Source organism: Xenopus laevis, chromosome 8L (assembly GCF_017654675.1).
Source record: "Xenopus laevis strain J_2021 chromosome 8L, Xenopus_laevis_v10.1, whole genome shotgun sequence".
NCBI lineage: Eukaryota > Metazoa > Chordata > Amphibia > Anura > Pipidae > Xenopus > Xenopus laevis.
In genome coordinates, this window is record NC_054385.1 from 11,848,215 (window position 1) to 11,866,245 (window position 18,031).

At 43.0% G+C, this 18,031-nt stretch overlaps 1 protein-coding gene across 12 annotated transcripts in view; it reads right to left on the minus strand.

Moving 5' to 3' along the window:
- Positions 1–16,491: 16,491 nt before the first annotated feature.
- Positions 16,492–18,031, minus strand: part of LOC108704466 (E3 ubiquitin-protein ligase HUWE1) — a 107,574-nt gene continuing 106,034 nt past the window's right edge. For all 12 annotated transcript variants that reach the window (XM_041573129.1, XM_041573122.1, XM_041573128.1 and 9 more), the window contains one exon: positions 16,492–17,391. In XM_041573129.1, coding sequence (XP_041429063.1) covers positions 17,289–17,391 — 103 coding nt within the window. In that variant the 3' untranslated portion in view covers positions 16,492–17,288. The remainder of the gene's footprint in view (positions 17,392–18,031) is intronic.

Consider the following 18,031-nt stretch of genomic DNA (forward strand, 5'->3'; position numbering starts at 1 on the left):
CCATTGCTAAACTACCCAGCAGTCCCTGTGATAACTAGTAGCTGAGCTGTAGTTCAGTGACAGACACAGATCTAAATGGGGACAGGGGGAGTCCAGTCAGGGGTCCCAGGAGATCTGATGGGGGCGCTGCTTCTAAAGCTGCTTATGTTTGGACTTTATTAGTGTTGTTTTAGACTGTGCAAGTTTGATCTGTACTTGAGCATGTGATTGGCTGTCAGTTACTGGGATATCATGCCTTATCTCCGTGACATCACTCCCAGCTCAGCCCTGATTGGCTGAAAGCTGCAAGGAAGGTGATGTAACGGCTCAAGTACAGATGACCGTTATTTCATTTCTGGACTCAGAGGTAAGAGCAGCAGATCCATTTACGGGGAGCAGGGGGGGCATATTTAGATGATACAAAGGGCAATTTCGGGTGTTTTGTCACCCATCATTTATAGCAGCTTGGGTAGTGGGGCCATCGCTGCCAAAATTGTCCCATTGCCTAGCACTCTAATTGCTTGGGGAGCTGCTTGTCATGAAACTGTTCCAAATGACGTGTGTGACAAGCAGGAAAGGGGGGAGTCATTTAAGGCAACTTGGCATGACTTTCCTGCAATAAATACACTATGATGGTATAAGATCCATTGTGCTCTCTGGCTATTACTTTATTTACATGTGACATGTCTGTAATTGTACACGGGGACTGCAGCCTGTTGAGAGGCACTGAACATATATTCCATTAATACTGACTTGTCTTTTTATTTGGATACAAACACCTACATATTATACTTATACAGGGAATCAGCTGAAAATGGGCTTCTGATGGCAGCCCTGCCCCCCAATCTACTAACACATGTGGGTGTCAAAGTGCCTAAAATCTCCCCATATTCCTCTCTAATGGAAGTGAGAGCAGAAAAACTTCTAGTTCTAAGGCAATGGGTGTTTGGTTTACTTGTTTTTGTAGTTTTTTCTGAACCATTAGACAATTTTCTCTGCCTCTGCTGTAAATGCCAACGGTCATTTTCCAACTGTCATTTGCCAACGGTCATTTGCCAACGGTCACACTCATCGTAGCGACAGTCAGTGGCCTCAGCACTAGAGTGGGGGACGGTTCAGAGAGGCTTAAGTAGAAAGACAAGTAGCACAAATCAGAAGAATAAATGTCTGCCCTTAGGATTCCTGCCATTATGGGTGCAGGGGGCACTGATCAGAGCAGAGCTGGTTATGGGAAGCAGGCACACTGGGTACATGCAGGGGAAATGGATTCAATAGGAATATGACCCCTGTATTGATATCACCAAGGAATCATAGAGCATGATGGGATCTGTAGTCCTGTTACAAGCCAGCCCTCATCATGGCATTATAAGCAATACAAATGCTACCTACCTCTTATGGTCAACCCTTATAGTGCATCATGGGAGATGAAGGCCCTTTCCACATGCCAGTGATAAAAGTCTACAGCCTGGTTGCCCAACATTTTTGTCAGCTAAATAGCACACGCAACAGCAGTCAGGCTCCCTCACTTCCAGTAATAGCCTTATAGTGGGTAAAGACCTCACAGTGCATTATGGGATCTGTAGTTTATGCATTGCCATTAATTTGCTCCTTCTAACAGTCTCTTATTTCTCCCCAAAAAGTGAAATATTCCGAGAGATTTGAGAGAGCGATTTCAGAGAGAGAGAGAGAGAGAGAGCAATTTGAGAGAGAACTATTGTAAGAGAGAGAGAGACATCGAAAGAAGACGAGAGAGAGAATCAAGGAGAAGACAAAGAAGAAAGAAGACAAAGAAGAAAGAAGACTTCAGTGACCCCCTGCCAGAGATAACATCTTCCCATTTGGGATCCTCTGGACAAAGGTACTGCTCCTGTATTTCCCCCTCTATAACATGTGCTTGGAACAGTAAGATTAGCTTATCCCTTGGCTGTAGGAGTTGCCATGCTGCTCATTATAGATGTCTCTATAGCTGTTCTTCTTTATTCTCACCTGTAGATTTGTGAGTCGGGGGATTCATCTTTTATCTGTCCCTGTACATGGCAGTCCCCCAGGTTGGTCCCAACCCACTATTGTCCCTGAAATTGACTGTACAGCCCCACCCCAGCAATGCACTTTATCCCACTACTAAAAACTGGACTGTATGTTTTACAATTCCAGGGCACCTCTAACATGGGGCTCCGCTGGAGGTGGGGCAAATGATGTATTATGCAATTTAGAGCAGATGGGGAGCCAATCAGAGCATTAGAAGAGTTCCAGTTCAACAGGTTCATGAAAAGCACAATAAAATAGGGCTCATTTACTATTGTGCTGGGCATAATATCATGGCAAATAAATCCTATTAGTAAATGTGCTTGTTCCTATGTGCTGTCCCTATACATATGGCACCTCTCCACATTAACTCTAACCTTCCCAAATCTCTATTTTATATTACAGGGGCGTCGGAGATGGGCCTGCGTGCCATCATGGACCTTTACATAAAAGGCAATCAGAAGGTAAGTCTGCTCTCACAGGTACCCGAGGGGTTAAAGGGGATACTAACCCAATGATAAACATTGTGTATCTTCCATGTAAATGTGATTAAATAGAAATATAACAGGGTTTAGCTTAGTGTTTGCCCGGACTGTTACAATTCCCATATTTAGTGTTAGAACTTACTAGTGAGAGATTCCATGTTATTTGCTCTGTCTATAGAGATCAATGTAACAGCTCCCCTAGTGGTAATAAATACATATTGCTTTGCTTATTGTGCCTATGGGAAGAAATTGTTACTCTCATTATTACTGGGGATTAAACACAAACTGCTGGAAACCTTAATGTCTTCTTGTTTCTTACATGTCTCTAGGGCTTAGAGTGGATCTACATGGAGGAGGAGGGGATCTGCGAGATCATGGAGTTTGAGGGACCACTGGCGGCCCTTTATTTGAAGTGCATGAGGCAGGACATCATATGCCAAATGAAATGGGCACTGTATGACTATTGGATGGCCAAAGACAACATGCGAAACACCAGGTGGTGGAAGATCAGATTGATGTCCGAGTTCCAGCAGGACAAGAGGAAGGCCAAAGCCCAACTGAGATACCTCTACAAAATACTAGAGGCGATAAACAGGGCAATTCTCCGAAGAACATGGAGAGATATCCAGGTACAGCATCTAATGAATATATTTCTTAAAATAGTACTATTTTGTAATGGAAAATATAAGGGGCTGATGTATTGAAATCCATTACAATGCTGCTATTTTGTGAAAAACAACCACAAAAAGAACATATAACTCCTGCGCAACTGAAACCCATTGAGATGCCATAGAAACCAATGGGAAGTGTATCTTCATCATTTTGGCAAGGAATTGGGATTGATCAAAAGGCTTGAAAATGCAGAGAAACCTGCGATTTGCAACTTGTCCCATAATCACAGAATGTCGAGGGAAATGGTGCAAACGCAGTTAGTGATTTTAATTAATTAATTTTAACTGCGATATTTCTGATTAAAATGCCCCAAAATGTAATGGGATTTCTTCAGAGATATCACTTGCTAATGTAAAAACCTGTGGCATGAGTTTAACGTTACTTTGTTTGGTTTTGCAGACAGCCCTCGCAACCAAAAAGCAGCCACCAACACCACCGGCAGTTTCCTCGGTACCAAGTACTGATGCACCTCTGTGTAAGTCATCTTCATGACACAGAGGTGAGTGAGCCATTCGCAATTCCACCAGCGCTGCCTCCACTCTAATCCACCATAATTCCACACGTGGTGCTTCCCCCTTATAACTAAAATATGGTTCCATAGACAGGAGCACCCTTAAGTCACTTGGTAGACCTGCATTCCTTTCCACTCCATCCCTCAGACTTCAGAAGCCGGGTCTAAAGTTTGGGGTGCAATGGAATGGAATGCAGTGTTCACCAAGTAGCTTCATGGCGCTCATGTGTATGCGGCCATATTCTCCTCTGTTTCAATTTCCTCCACCGTAATTCCAACAGCGGTGCCCCCACTTACATCTAAAATATGGTTTCATAGACAAGAGCACCCTTAAGCTGCTCGGTAGACCCTGCATTCCTTTCCACTCCATCCCTCGGGCTGTAGAAGCTGGGCCTACAGTCTACCTGGGGTCCAATGGAATGAAAGGAATGCAGTGTTCACCTAGCAGCTTAATGGCGCTCATGTGTATGCTACCATATTCCCCTCTGTTTCAATTCCCTCCACTGTAATTCCACCAGCGGTGCCCCCACTTACACCTGAAATATGGTTTCATAGACAGGAACACCCTTCAGCTGCTCGGTAGACCCTGCATTTCTTTTCACTCCATCCCACAGTCTGTAAAGCCGGGTCTGCAGGCTACCTGGGGTCCAATGGAATGGAGAGGAATGCAGCATTCACCTAGCAGCTTAATGGAGTTAATGTGTATGCTGCCATATTCCCTTCTGTTTCCCTCACCCCGCTTCCCTTGCTTTAATTTGGTGCATTGATCCTGGGAGCAAATCCGACCGCCGTTAAGGGGTCAGGAAGGAATTTTTCCCTCACAAAGGGTTTTTGCCTTCCTCTGGATCAAATAGCGCAGTTAATCTAATTATTATCAATTAACTGTGATTTACACAGATTTAACACCAAGCTGCTGTGTGTGTGTCTTTTCTGGGTACTGGTCACATTTGGGAGGGCTAACATACAGACGGGGCGGGGGATGTGAAAATGGAATGAATAAGCTGAGAAGAAACACAGAAAAGTTAAAGAAGAAAAGTGAAATTTACTGATGTTCTTGTTTTATAAGAAACCCTTCTTTCCATGATATATGTCAGTGTGATTCCTTACACCCCACCCAGCACTTCAGTACCTGTGTGTGACACGTGCCAGTCCTCCTGTGGGTACAGCTGCTCCACAAAGCATTCTTACACTGGGCTAACAGGTTGGATATTCTGTTTCGAATGGTCATTCCTGGGAATCTCCCTCCATTCCTTATCATGGAATGTAGCCTGTATACTCATGTACCCACTGGCACATACAGACATAAAGCTGGAGGCAAAGAAAAAAAAAATATAATTTAGTTTAAAGTGATACTGACTCTCAAATGTATCGCAGTAAGAACAAATCCTTCTAAAGGGGAAGTAAAAACACAAGACACATATTTACTGTATTTCAGTGCACAGGGATATTATCCATAAGGCACAATTCAGCAGGTAGGATCCCATTCTCCTTTTCATAGTCAGACATATCCGGTGCAATCCCTACAGGGGTGAAGGTTAAAATGCACAACACAATATTCATTGGGCAGATAAGAAGTTGCCTGTAGGTACAAAGCCTAAACCTGTCTCTGTAGGGATACTTGTGCAGTCATTGCCCCCGTGTACTCAGAAAGCAAAGCAAAAGAACAATAAAATACAGAATCCATCCATGTTATAGAACCCCCATACTAAGGTGGTCTGCTGTTATGTTTGCTGCCCCCAGAATTTTATTTCAAAAATAGATCTTGGTTAGGGCAGAATGAGGGGGTGTAACTATATAGAAACTAGACCCTGCCACTACTGGGGGGGGTAATGACTGGTCAGCAGTATCACAACAAATATTTTATTCCCTAAATTTAGTGGGCGCTAAAATGATGTTGCTGTGGGGCCTCGTATGGTCCAGTTTACAATTGCTAGAATGCCGAGTAACAATTCTCAAACTGATTGGTATTTTAACACGTCTCAGTGTAATATTCTAAAGACAACAAGTAGATGGATGATGGGTTAGAGGCAGAGAGGGTTATTAGAGACAGAGGTGAGTGTGGGGGTAACTCAGCAGAATGAGAAGGGAAAGAGTAAAAGAGGAGAGTGAATAGAGTGAGACAGAGAGTTATTAGAGACAGAGAGGTGAGTGTGGGGGTAACTCAGCAGAATGAGAAGGGAAAGGGTAAAAGAGGAGAGAGAATAGAGTGAGAGAGTTATTAGAGACAGAGGTGAGTGTGGGGGTAACTCAGCAAAATGAGAAGGGAAAGGGTAAAAGAGAGTGAATAGAGGAAGCAGAGAGTTATTAGAGAAGTGAGAGTGAGTGAGGGGTACTAGAGAAGAGAGGGAGAGTAAGAGGGAGTGTATAACGAGCAGAGATATGAGGAGAGGAATAGAGCGAGCAGAGGGTAAGAGGAAGTATAGAGCGAGTAGAGGAGAGTGAATAGAGCGAGGCAGAGGGTTACAAGAGGAGAGTAAATAGAGACGAGCGAGTATAAGGAGAGTGAATAGAGGAGAGTTTAAGAGGAGTGAATAGAGTAGACAGAGTCAAGAGGAGAGTAATAGAGTGAGACAGAGGGTTATAAGAGGAGAGTGAATAGATGAGAAGAGTTATAAGAGGAGAGTGAATAGAGTGAGACAGAGTTATAAGAGGAGAGTGAATAGAGTGAGACAGAGTTATAAGAGGAGAGTGAATAGAGTGAGACAGAGTTATAAGAGGAGAGTGAATAGAGTGAGACAGAGAGTTATAAGAGGAGAGTGAATAGATAAACAAAAGTTATAAGAGGAGAGTGAATAGAGTGAGACAGAGTTTATAAGAGGAGATGTGAATATGGGGGTGAGTAGCAGGTTATAAGAGGAGAGTGAATAGAGTGAGAAGAGTTATAAGAGGAGAGTGAATAGAGTGAGACAGAGTTAAGAGTATTTAAGAGGAGAGTGAATAGAGTAGAGAGTATAGAGGAGAGTGAATAAGTGAGGAGAGTATAAGAGGAGTAATAGAGTGAGACAGGGGAGTTATAAGAGGAGAGTGAAGTAGAGGTAAGAGGAGAGTAATAGAGTAAAGGTTATAAGGAGAGGAAGATGAGACAGAGTTAGAGGAGTGAATGAGGAAGTTATAAGAGGAGAGTGAATAGAGTGAGACAGAGGTTATAAGAGGAGAGTGAATAGAGTGAGACAGAGAGTTATAAGAGGAGAGTGAATAGAGTGAGACGAAGTTATAAGAGAGAGTGAATAGAGTGAGACAGAGTTATAAGAGGAGAGTGAATAGAGTGAGACAGAGAGTTATAAGAGGAGAGTGAATAGAGTGAGACAGATTATAAGAGGAGAGTGAATAGAGTGAGACGAGTTATAAGAGGAGAGTGAATAGAGTGAGACAGAGAGTTATAAGAGGAGAGTGAATAGAGTGAGACAGAGTTATAAGAGGAGAGTGAATAGAGTGAGACAGAGAGTTATAAGAGGAGAGTGAATAGAGTGAGACGAGTTATAAGAGGAGAGTGAATAGAGTGAGACAGAGTTATAAGAGGAGAGGTGAATAGAGTGAGACGATTATAAGAGGAGAGTGAATAGAGTGAGAAGAGAGTATAAGAGGAGAGTGAATAGAGTGAGACAGAGAGTATAAAGAGGAGAGTGAAGATATAGAGTGAGGAACAGAGGAGAGCTTATAAGAGGAGAGTAAGGAGAGTGAGACAGAGAGTTATAAGAGGAGAGTGAATAGAGTGAGACAGAGTATAAGAGGAGTAATGAGTTATAGAGTGAGAATAGCAGAGGAGTTATAAGAGGAGAGTGAATAGAGTGAGAGAGTTATAAGAGGAGATGTAGTGATATAAGAAGTGAGAGAGAGTTATAAGAGGAGAGTGAATAGAGTGAGACGAGAGTTATAAGAGGAGAGTGAATAGAGTGAGCAGAGGTTATAAGAGGAGAGTGAATAGAGTGGCAGAGAGTTATAAGAGGAGAGTGAATAGAGTGAGAGAGTTATAAGAGGAGAGTGAATAGAGTAAAGAGTTATAAGAGGAGAGTGAATAGAGGGGGGGGGGGGGGGGGGGGGGGGGGGGGGGGGGGGGGGGGGGGGGGGGGGGGGGGGGGGGGGGGGGGGGGGGGGGGGGGGGGGGGGGGGGGGGGGGGGGGGGGGGGGGGGGGGGGGGGGGGGGGGGGGGGGGGGGGGGGGGGGGGGGGGGGGGGGGGGGGGGGGGGGGGGGGGGGGGGGGGGGGGGGGGGGGGTTTTTTTTTTTTTTTTTTTTTTTTTTTTTTTTTTTTTTTTTTTTTTTTTTTTTTTTTTTTTTTTTTTTTTTTTTTTTTTTTTTTTTTTTTTTTTTTTTTTTAAGAGGAGAGTGAATAGAGTGAGACAGGAGTTATAAGAGGAGAGTGAATAGAGTAGAAGAGAGTATAAGAGGAGAGTGAATAGAGTGAGACAGAGGGTTATAAGAGGAGAGTGAATAGAGTGAGAGAGTTATAAGAGGAGAGTGAATAGAGTGAGAGAGTTATAAGAGGAGAGTGAATAGAGTGAGAGAGTTATAAGAGGAGAGTGAATAGAGTGAGACAGAGTTATAAGAGGAGAGTGAATAGAGTGAGACAGAGTTATAAGAGGAGAGTGAATAGAGTGAGACAGAGAGTTATAAGAGGAGAGTGAATAGAGTGAGACAGAGAGTTATAAGAGGAGAGTGAATAGAGTGAGACAGAAGTTATAAGAGGAGAGTGAATAGAGTGAGACAGAGAGTTATAAGAGGAGGAATAGAGTGAGACAGGAGTTATAGAGGAGATGAATAGAGTGAGAGAGTTATAAGAGGAGAGTGAATAGAGTGAGACAGGAGTTATAAGAGGAGAGTGAATAGAGTGAACAGAGAGTTATTAAGAGGAGAGTGAATAGAGTGAGAGTTATAAGAGGAGGTGAAAAGGAGAGAGTTATAAGAGGAGAGTGAATAGAGTGGAGAGAAAGGTATAAGAGGAGAGGTGAATAGAGTGAGACGAGTTATAAGGAGGTAGAGTGAATAGGAAGTGATGAGTAAGTTATAAGAGGAGAGTGAATAGAGTGAGACAGGAGTTATAAGAGGAGAGTGAATAGAGTGAGACAGAGTTATAAGAGGAGAGTGAATAGAGTGAACAGAGATTATAAGAGGAGAGTGAATAGAGTGAGACAGAGAGTTATAAGAGGAGAGTGAATAGAGTGAGACAGAGAGCTATAAGAGGAGAGTGAATAGAGTGAGACAGAGTTATAAGAGAGTGAGAGGTATAGAGTAGAGAGAGTAATAAGAGGAGAGTGAATAAGAGACGAGAGTAAAGAGAGTGAATAGAGTAGAAGGAGCTTAGAGGAGAGTGAATAGAGTGAGACAGAGAGTTATAAGAGGAGAGTGAATAGAGTGAGGGGGGGGGGGGGGGGGGGGGGGGGGGGGGGGGGGGGGGGGGGGGGGGGGGGGGAGTGAGAGAGTATAAGAGGAGAGTGAATAGAGTGAGAGAGTTAAAAGAGGAGAGTAAATGAGTGAGTATAAGAGGAGAGTAATAGAGTGAGAGAGTTATAAAGAGGAGAGTGATAGAGTGAGAGTTATAAGGAGAGTGAATAGAGTGAGACAGAGGGTTATAAGAGAGAGTGAATAGAGTAGACAGAGTTATAAGAGGAGAGTGAAGAGTGAGAGTTATAAGAGGAGAGTGAATAGAGTGAGAGAGTTATAAGAGGAGATGAATAGAGTGAGAGAGTATAGAGGAGAGTGAAGAGTGAGAGAGTTATAAGAGGAGAGTGAATAAGTGAGAGAGTTATAAGAGGAGAGGAATAGAGTGAGAAGTTATAAGAGGAGAGTAATAGAGTGAGAGTTATAAGAGGAGAGTGAATAGAGGGAGAAGTTATGAGGAGAGGAATAGAGTGAGAGATTAAAGAGGAGTAGAGAGTTATAAGGGAGAAATAGAGTGAAGAAGTTATAAGGAGAGTAATAGAGTGGGGTATAGAGAGAGTGAAAGAGTGAGAGTTAAGGAGAGTAATAGATGAGAGAAGTATAAAGGGAAATGATAAAGTTAAAGAAGTAATAGAGTGAGACGAGGTATAAAGGAGATGATAGATGAGAGTTATAAGGGAGAGTAATAGAGAGTTAAGGAGATGAAAGAGGAGAGTTAAAAGAGAGTGATAAGTGAGGAGTTATAAGAGGAGAGTAAAGAGAGTTATAAAGTAATAGAGGAGATTATAAAGGAGAGTGAATAGAGTGAGAGTTAAGAGGAGAGTAATAGAGTGAGTTATAAGAGGAGAGTAATAGAGTGAGAAGTTATAAGAGAGAGAATAGAGTGAGAGAGTTAAAGAGAAGTAATAGAGTGAGATTATAAGAGAGTAATAGAGTGAGAGGTTATAAGAGGAGAGTGAATAGAGTGAACAGAGTATAAGAGGAGAGTGAATAGAGTGAGACAGAGGTTATAAGAGAGAGTGAATAGAGTGAAGTTAAAGAGGAGAGTGAAAGAGGAGAGTTATAAGAGGAAGAATAGTGAGAGTTATAAGAGGAGAGTGAATAGAGTGAGAGAGTTATAAGAGGAGAGTGAATAGAGTGAGAGAGTTATAAGAGGAGAGTGAATAGAGTGAGACAGAGGGTTATAAGAGGAGAGTGAATAGAGTGAGAGTTATAAGAGGAGAGTGAATAGAGTGAGAGAGTTATAAGAGGAGAGTGAATAGAGTGAGAGAGTTATAAGAGGAGAGTGAATAGAGTGAGACAGAGTTATAAGAGGAGCGTGAATAGAGTGAGACAGTTATAAGAGGAGAGTGAATAGAGTGAGACAGTTATAAGAGGAGAGTGAATAGAGTGAGACAGAGTTATAAGAGGAGAGTGAATAGAGTGAGACAGAGAGTTTATAAGAGGAGAGTGAATAATAGAGTGAGAAGAGTTATAAGAGGAGAGTGAATAGAGTGAGACAGAGGTTATAAGAGGAGAGTGAATAGAGTGAGACAGAGTTATAAGAGGAGAGTGAAAGAGTGAGACAGAGTTTAAAGGAGAGTGAATAGAGTGAGACAGAGAGTTATAAGAGGAGAGTGAATAGAGTGAGACAGAGAGTTATAAGAGGAGAGTGAATAGAGAGAGACAGAGAGTTATAAGAGGAGAGTGAATAGAGTGAGACAGAGAGTTATAAGAGGAGAGTGAATAGAGTGAGACAGAGAGTTATAAGAGGAGAGTGAATAGAGTGAGACAGAGAGTTATAAGAGGAGAGTGAATAGAGTGAGACAGAGAGTTATAAGAGGAGAGTGAATAGAGTGAGACAGAGAGTTATAAGAGGAGAGTGAATAGAGTGAGACAGAGTTATAAGAGGAGAGTGAATAGAGTGAGACAGAGAGTTATAAGAGGAGAGTGAATAGAGTGAGACAGAGAGTTATAAGAGGAGAGTGAATAGAGTGAGACAGTTATAAGAGGAGAGTGAATAGAGTGAGACAGAGTTATAAGAGGAGAGTGAATAGAGTGAGACAGAGAGTTATAAGAGGAGAGTGAATAGAGTGAGACAGAGAGTTATAAGAGGAGAGTGAATAGAGTGAGACAGAGTTATAAGAGGAGAGTGAATAGAGTGAGACAGAGTTATAAGAGGAGAGTGAATAGAGTGAGACAGAGAGTTATAAGAGGAGAGTGAATAGAGTGAGACAGAGTTATAAGAGGAGAGTGAATAGAGTGAGACAGAGGGTTATAAGAGGAGAGTGAATAGAGTGAGACAGAGTTATAAGAGGAGAGTGAATAGCGTGAGACAGAGTTATAAGAGAGGAGAGTGAATAGAGTGAGACAGAGTTATAAGAGGAGAGTGAATAGCGTGAGACAGAGTTATAAGAGGAGAGTGAATAGAGTGAGACAGAGTTATAAGAGGAGAGTGAATAGTGAGGACATGTATAGGTGGGGGGGATACAATGGAGCAGTGGGGCAAGGAGGGGTTAATGTGCTTTGTGGAGAGAATAGTTGTAGACAAAAGCCACAGACAACCTGTACCAATAAGACTGAATAATGAATGTAGTTACACAGCTATACACAGGTTCATTATAGTCTCTATAACTCACACACACAGTCTGTCACACCTTCATTTTATATACACTGCCATTGACACTCTAAGCTAAACACACCTGACAAATTCACTTTCCTCTGCCCTGGGAAAGAAGCTGCTTCCTCATGAGGAGATGCTATACTCTGATTCTCTCATTCCTCACACAGGAAACAGGAAGTTTCTCACAGAGGGAAGGGGCGGAGCTAAATCCAGACTGCAGCTCTGAGCAGTAGAATAGGCATTGGGATGGTCCATTATTTGAAGGGGTGCTGACCATAAAATAAGCCTTTTATAAGCTTAGTGTAGGTTCTTATTGGTAATTTTAAGAAAATTGTTCATTTATAAAAAGAACAAAACAATATATATACATATTGCAAGAGAATATCCTTAATTATGAGGTACAAGTTCAGGGAGGAACAAGTGCCCAACCTTGCCTCTATTTGTAGAGACCCATGGAAGTCACTGTTCTGTGACCATATAAAGGCACAAGGCTGCAGGCTGAGTTATACAGAGACAATGTTCCCCCTACACTACAGAAACATGCCAGTTTGCCCAGCAGGCTTCATGGGTTGGTGAGAGATCTGTGACTAGCGACAGGGCAGGACGTGGTCTACAGGCCTTGCTAGAGTTGTGGCCCTTTTACCAACTCCCTTTTGTAACGGCCCGTCTTGTTTCTGATGTAGCACAGTCTTCCGCAATGTATCTTTCCATATTTCAGTCTATTTTTAATCCACTGCCTGGTTGCTAGGGGAAATTGGAACCTAGCAACCCAATAACCACTGAAAAGCCAAACTGGACAGCTGATGAACAAAATGCTCCAGAGTTTTCACACATTCAAATAGGTTGCTCACCATATTCTGACACAATTTGAAACTGGTTTTCATTATTTGTAGCAACTCCCCAGCTTGCCACTTCAGAAAGCTGGTTGCTATGGTCCAATTTACCCTAGCAACCACGCATTGATTTGAATAAGAGCCTGGAATATGAATAGGAGAGAGTGTGAATAGAAAGAGGAGTAATAAAAACCAAGGTGTGGGTTCATTTAACAGCCTGGTACCAAATAAAGATGCCGCACTTGTTGTATTTATAATGAGACTGAACGCAGAACTGTCTGTTTTACTAAAAGGTGTAAATGAGAATAATAAAGAGCAAATAGAAAGAATGTCAGTAAAGAAGGACAGCCATGAAGCCTGTGGTGCAGCACATATAAGTGACAGTTGTGCTTGTTGTGTAGACTTTGTGTTGGTGCCACTTATCTGTAATCCCTGCTGTTGTCTCCATGAATTCCACGACACACAATGTGTAATCACTTAGTGGATATCCACGTTCCCAGGGAGTGCAGTATCCACTCTGTCGTCCTGCCTCTCCTGTTGTGTAGAACTGGCCCACTAGCTAAGCCGGGGTCGCTGACCCTAACGGACACTGGAACCTTCAGGTCTAACCCCAGAGAAGGGACCTGACTAATGAACCTTCTGCTTCTTATCAAACAATTCCCTGAGTCCCTAACTGGGCCCTAGATCTGCACCAGCTACAGTGAGGCCTATTGGAACAGGAACCTGAGGAGCCTCAATTGCAGTGAGAGTGAAATCCTTCCCTGACTAGGGTTGTACCTCACCCCTTTACAACTGAACACATAATGAATCCACAGCCTGTATGGCTAATTAGCAATTCATTTACATACATCATACATAGGGTTGCCACCTTTTCTGGAAAAACTATACCAGCCTTCCTGTATATTTATATTTTTTCCCTATTAATACCATTGGGATCAACCATCATTTTTACCGGCCAGGTTAGTAAAATACCGGCCAGGTGGCAACCCTGATAAAGCATGGCTGCATATAAATCAGTGGTAGTTCAACTATGGCTCTCGCACACCCTTAGTAAATTAGAGTAACGACACCTGGTGCACGAAGGTAGAGGATCGGCCGCCGAAGTGCAACGTGGCCGTGACCCCGAAACGTTGCACTTCGCAATAAACACGCAAGGCAGCTTGCTTGCAATTATCCTGTGTGCCTTGGGATTCTTTCTGCTGCATATAAATCAGTTCAGTCTGCAGCATGAATCTAAATGAATTGCTAACAAGCTCTAAGCTTTGGCCACTTTGCCTAATCCTGTAGAACATGGGCAACATGAAGTCAATGTTCTACTTAATCCAGTGATCATCTATGATGTAGTCTGATCCTGCCAATATTCTTACCCAGGAGTCACAGCAAGAAGTTTTGCTCAGGCGCAGCTTTATCCACGATGGATTGTTCTTTTCCATGATCAGATGGGAGGAGCTGAAATGGACTGTCCATCATCAGTGCTCCAGCTTCCCATTACAACTCAACTCTTCTCACCTGGTCAAGGTGCTTTGTGAGTGCAGCAAAGTGTAAGGGCTGGACAACAAAGCTCACTCACAGGTAGACTGGTATATAGGGGATTAATACGAACGCCAGTTACACCTATATCAGCCCCTGATCTTCGGGAAAGGTGCACATTAAACATTGGAACATTTCTAATCTCGGCAGCTCTCCAGTTTGCAACTTCAGAAAGATGGTATTATATGGTGTTGCTTTTACATGGTCCTAAAAAAATAATATTATGTTTAAAAATAGCCCCTTTATTAGAGCTCCCTATAGATGTTTACTGGTCCCTGTGTGTTTCAAATGAGGGGTGGGCGTGTCCCTGCCAGAAGCACAGTAGGAGGGGGACAGCCAATCACAGCCCTGCAGTCACACAAGCACAGACAGGCTTCAGTTCCCTATCAGGTCCTGCTAGCTGCTGATTGGTTCCTGTCCTACAGTGCAGTTAGCTGAGGGCCCCCTGAACAGGGAGCAGGAAGTGGAGGGATTATTAGGGTTTTTGTAGAAATATTCAATAAATATCTTTATTATTAGCCCAAAGTGACACCAGCAGGGTACAGTATTCATTTTTGCCTACAAAATTCAGGGGTTTCTATAATACACGTCTCGTTTAAGGCTTGTCAATGCCAGCGCGGAGCTTAAAGAACACATTGTTGTTCATACATGTAGTCCTCGTCAGCTGTACTTATTTAGGGTTTCATTTGGTTCAGTATTTGGCCAGCTTTGTGGCTAGTGGCAACTAGAGGCGGCAAATATAGGATCCCCCCCCAACTGGAATAGTATCAGTTGATTGGCCTGCAGGACACTATGACAACGGGCCATACCATATACCGCAGCTTTCTCCTCTTGTTCCTTTGGGTAAAACAGAAATTTGTTCTTCACTTGTGAAAAAGTATTCATCAAATAGAAGATCCCAGGGCATCCCTTGAGATCAGAAGAAGGATATTCACTCTTAAAGGAGAAGCAAACCCAAAAGTTAAAAAAAACCCTACCCTACATAGACTCCCCTCCCCCAGCCTAGGTGTTACCCTGGGCAAATGCCCCCAACTCTTATTTCCTACTTTTGGCTTTGCTTCTCCTTTAAGTTAAAGGTGAGTGGGATGCAGTTGTACTGGCAAATTCATTAGATTAAAACGGGTGTCTTTATCAAGGGGGAAAAAGTTGAAATGAACTGACGCAAGCAGAAACGGCTCCAATTATCCTTTTAGAGGAAGACATTTTTCTGACGCAACATGAAACATCTTCAGGCTATTTTTTTTTCCACTATTCTCTGGATCAAATAGAAATGTATGTAGGCTTCATTTATGGTTCTGTTTAGAACATGCTTCTGTTCAGTGGTGTAACTAGAGTGCACCCATTTCCTGTCCCGCCCATGACTCCACCCATGTCCCGCCCCAACTCCACCCATGCCCCGATTTGCACCCCCTTCCTCACCAGTAAGAGAGCAGCTGGGGTAAGAGGTGGGTTTTATTCGCTATAGAGGAAGCAGACCCCAGTCTGGTTCTGTTTAGAACATGCTTCTGTTCAGTGGTGTAACTTGAGCGCACCCATTTCCTGCCCCGCCCATGTCACTCAGACTCCGCCCCAACTCCACCCATGTTACACCCAGACGCCGCCCATGTCCAGCCCCAACTCCAACCATGTCCTGCACGATTTGAGCCCCCTTCCTCACAGTAAGACAGCCCCTTTAATATGAATGGATTTTGTTACAACAGTGCCACCTGCTGGTCAGTTTCCCACCAGTCTGACCACCAAGTAGTCAAGGAAGTTGGCAGGTGTCTCTGATGTTCTTCTGCTTAGGAAAGATTTGAGATTTTGATTGATTTCTGGGGAACAATCTGCAAATAAATGAACGGTGGGGAGGGGAGGGGGGGGAAGTGTTTGGAAGGTGAACAACCCTTTTAAGGATAAACAGCTACACAGTAAATGGCACATGGGGAGTAGTGTTGTGCGGGTCAGGTATAACCCGAGCTGCACCCGACCCAAACCCGGCCTCCATCCCCCCCGCCTTCCGGGTTCCTTTTATAGACCTGCTGATGATGTCACAAAAGGGGCAGGACAAGCAAGTGCGCAGCTATATGCAGAAGCCGGCAGTGTAAGGTGGTGGGTGGGGAGAGCAGGAAGAAGAGCTCAACCCGAACCCGCAAATGGGGGTGCAAGGTCGGCCCAAACCTGCCCGACCTGTGGGTATCTCTCTCTCTCTCTATATATCTCGCTCTCTCTCTCTCTCAGTATATATACAAAGCATGATCAACAGAAAGCCCTGTGTAAAAGTGAAACTGGCCGAAACAGCCATCGATCATCAATGATGTCTCTGGTGTTATGTTTTTCTTTTTTATTTCAGTTTAAGAGAAATTCCAAAAAAAAAAAATCCTAGCAATTCAAATCTGAAATCATTTAGAGGGAGGGGCGCAAAATATTTAAGGGAGGGTCTAAATAAATATAAGGATTAAGGGGGGAAAAAAACCCAAAAACAAACAACAACAAAAAACTTGGCTAAAGTGATTTTTTTTGTACATTTTGCTTTTTACATTTCAATGCACGTACATTTCCTCATTGCATAAAAAAAGGAACACCCAAACAATGCAACCTTTCCGATAAAGACATGGGAAAACATAACTGCAGAGTCATTCGTTAGCCTGCATATACCACTTGTATTACCCGACTGCAGCTTTAACCCCTCCTGGTGCATTTTACCAACACAGCCCCCGCTTAATATCAGCCCAACGATGAGAACGGGGCAGAAAAAGGAAAAAAAAAAAACTGTATTAATGGGTTATTTTCGGTTCAGTGGTTTATTTACAGGTAAACACCTCAGAACTGTATTTGAAGCTGGAAAGAAAAACAAAACTGCATTGGGAATAGTGGCTGTTAAAGAATTCTCTATTGTTTCAGTTTTCCAATGAATCTCTGCTTTGTGACAAGTTTATTCAACGTTTGATTCTCTTTCTCTCCCCCTGCCCTTCGAGCTTTTCATCTGAACTCACCCATAAGCAAAACTGAAGAAAAGCAAAACAGAAAAAATATATTTATATACTTATATATAATTTCCCCCTGCTCCTGCCATTGCCTACATCCCTCAGAGCAGTGTTTTTTTTTGTTTTTTGTTTTTTTTCTTTTCAAGTCTCGGCACAACCGGGTTCACCGTCGGAAGGGAACGTAGAGAGGCGGCGGCTTTAGAAGGCAAGTCCCTCTTGTAGGTGCCAGTAGGGTGAGCGAGATGGATGCATGGCTTTTGTTTTGCTTTTTCTCCCATACAAGTCCAACAGTAGAAAACAGCAGGCCATTCCTAGGCAAGGCCGAAGCCCTCAGAGCACTCCTGGATGGCTAACAGCAGCATGTGACGTAGCTTCTCATAACTCTCATAGGCTGGAAGGTCCAACTGGTTAAAACTGCAAGAACAGAAAAGTGGAAATTGTGCCGCTTACATTAAACTTCCTTAAGAAAACAACACACAATTGTGTCCATACAGACATTATCAGTTGCCCTTTTTATAGTCTCAAAACACGGGAAGAGTAGTTGTGAAATCGGGCATCCACTCAAAGTTTAGTTATTACAACAAAATTAGTTAATAGTGCTGCTCCGGCAGAAATTCAGCACTGAAATCCATTTCTCAAAAGAGCAAACAGATTTTTTTTATATTTAAGTTTGAAATCTGACTTGGTGGCTAGACATATTGTCCGTTTCCCAGCTGTCCCCAGTCATGTGACTTGATTGATTATAGGACCAGTAACAGCAACATTTTTTTAAACAAAATTTGTTTGTATGCTACGAAAAAAGAGACACCAACACATATTAAAACTTTTAAGTCGCCAAGTCTTTATTAAGAAATTACCGAAATTCCGCTCAAGCTCTTCTTCAGAAAAGGCGATTGGCGATCCATTGAGCTCCATTTCTCCTCCATGCCTTCCTTATAGGAGATAGCCAGGGAGGAAAAATCGAGCGCTGCACGATGGATCGCTGTCCTGTTGCCATTTTTGAAGAGGAGCGCAAGCAGAGTTTTGGTAAGTTAATTCTTAATAAAGACTTAGC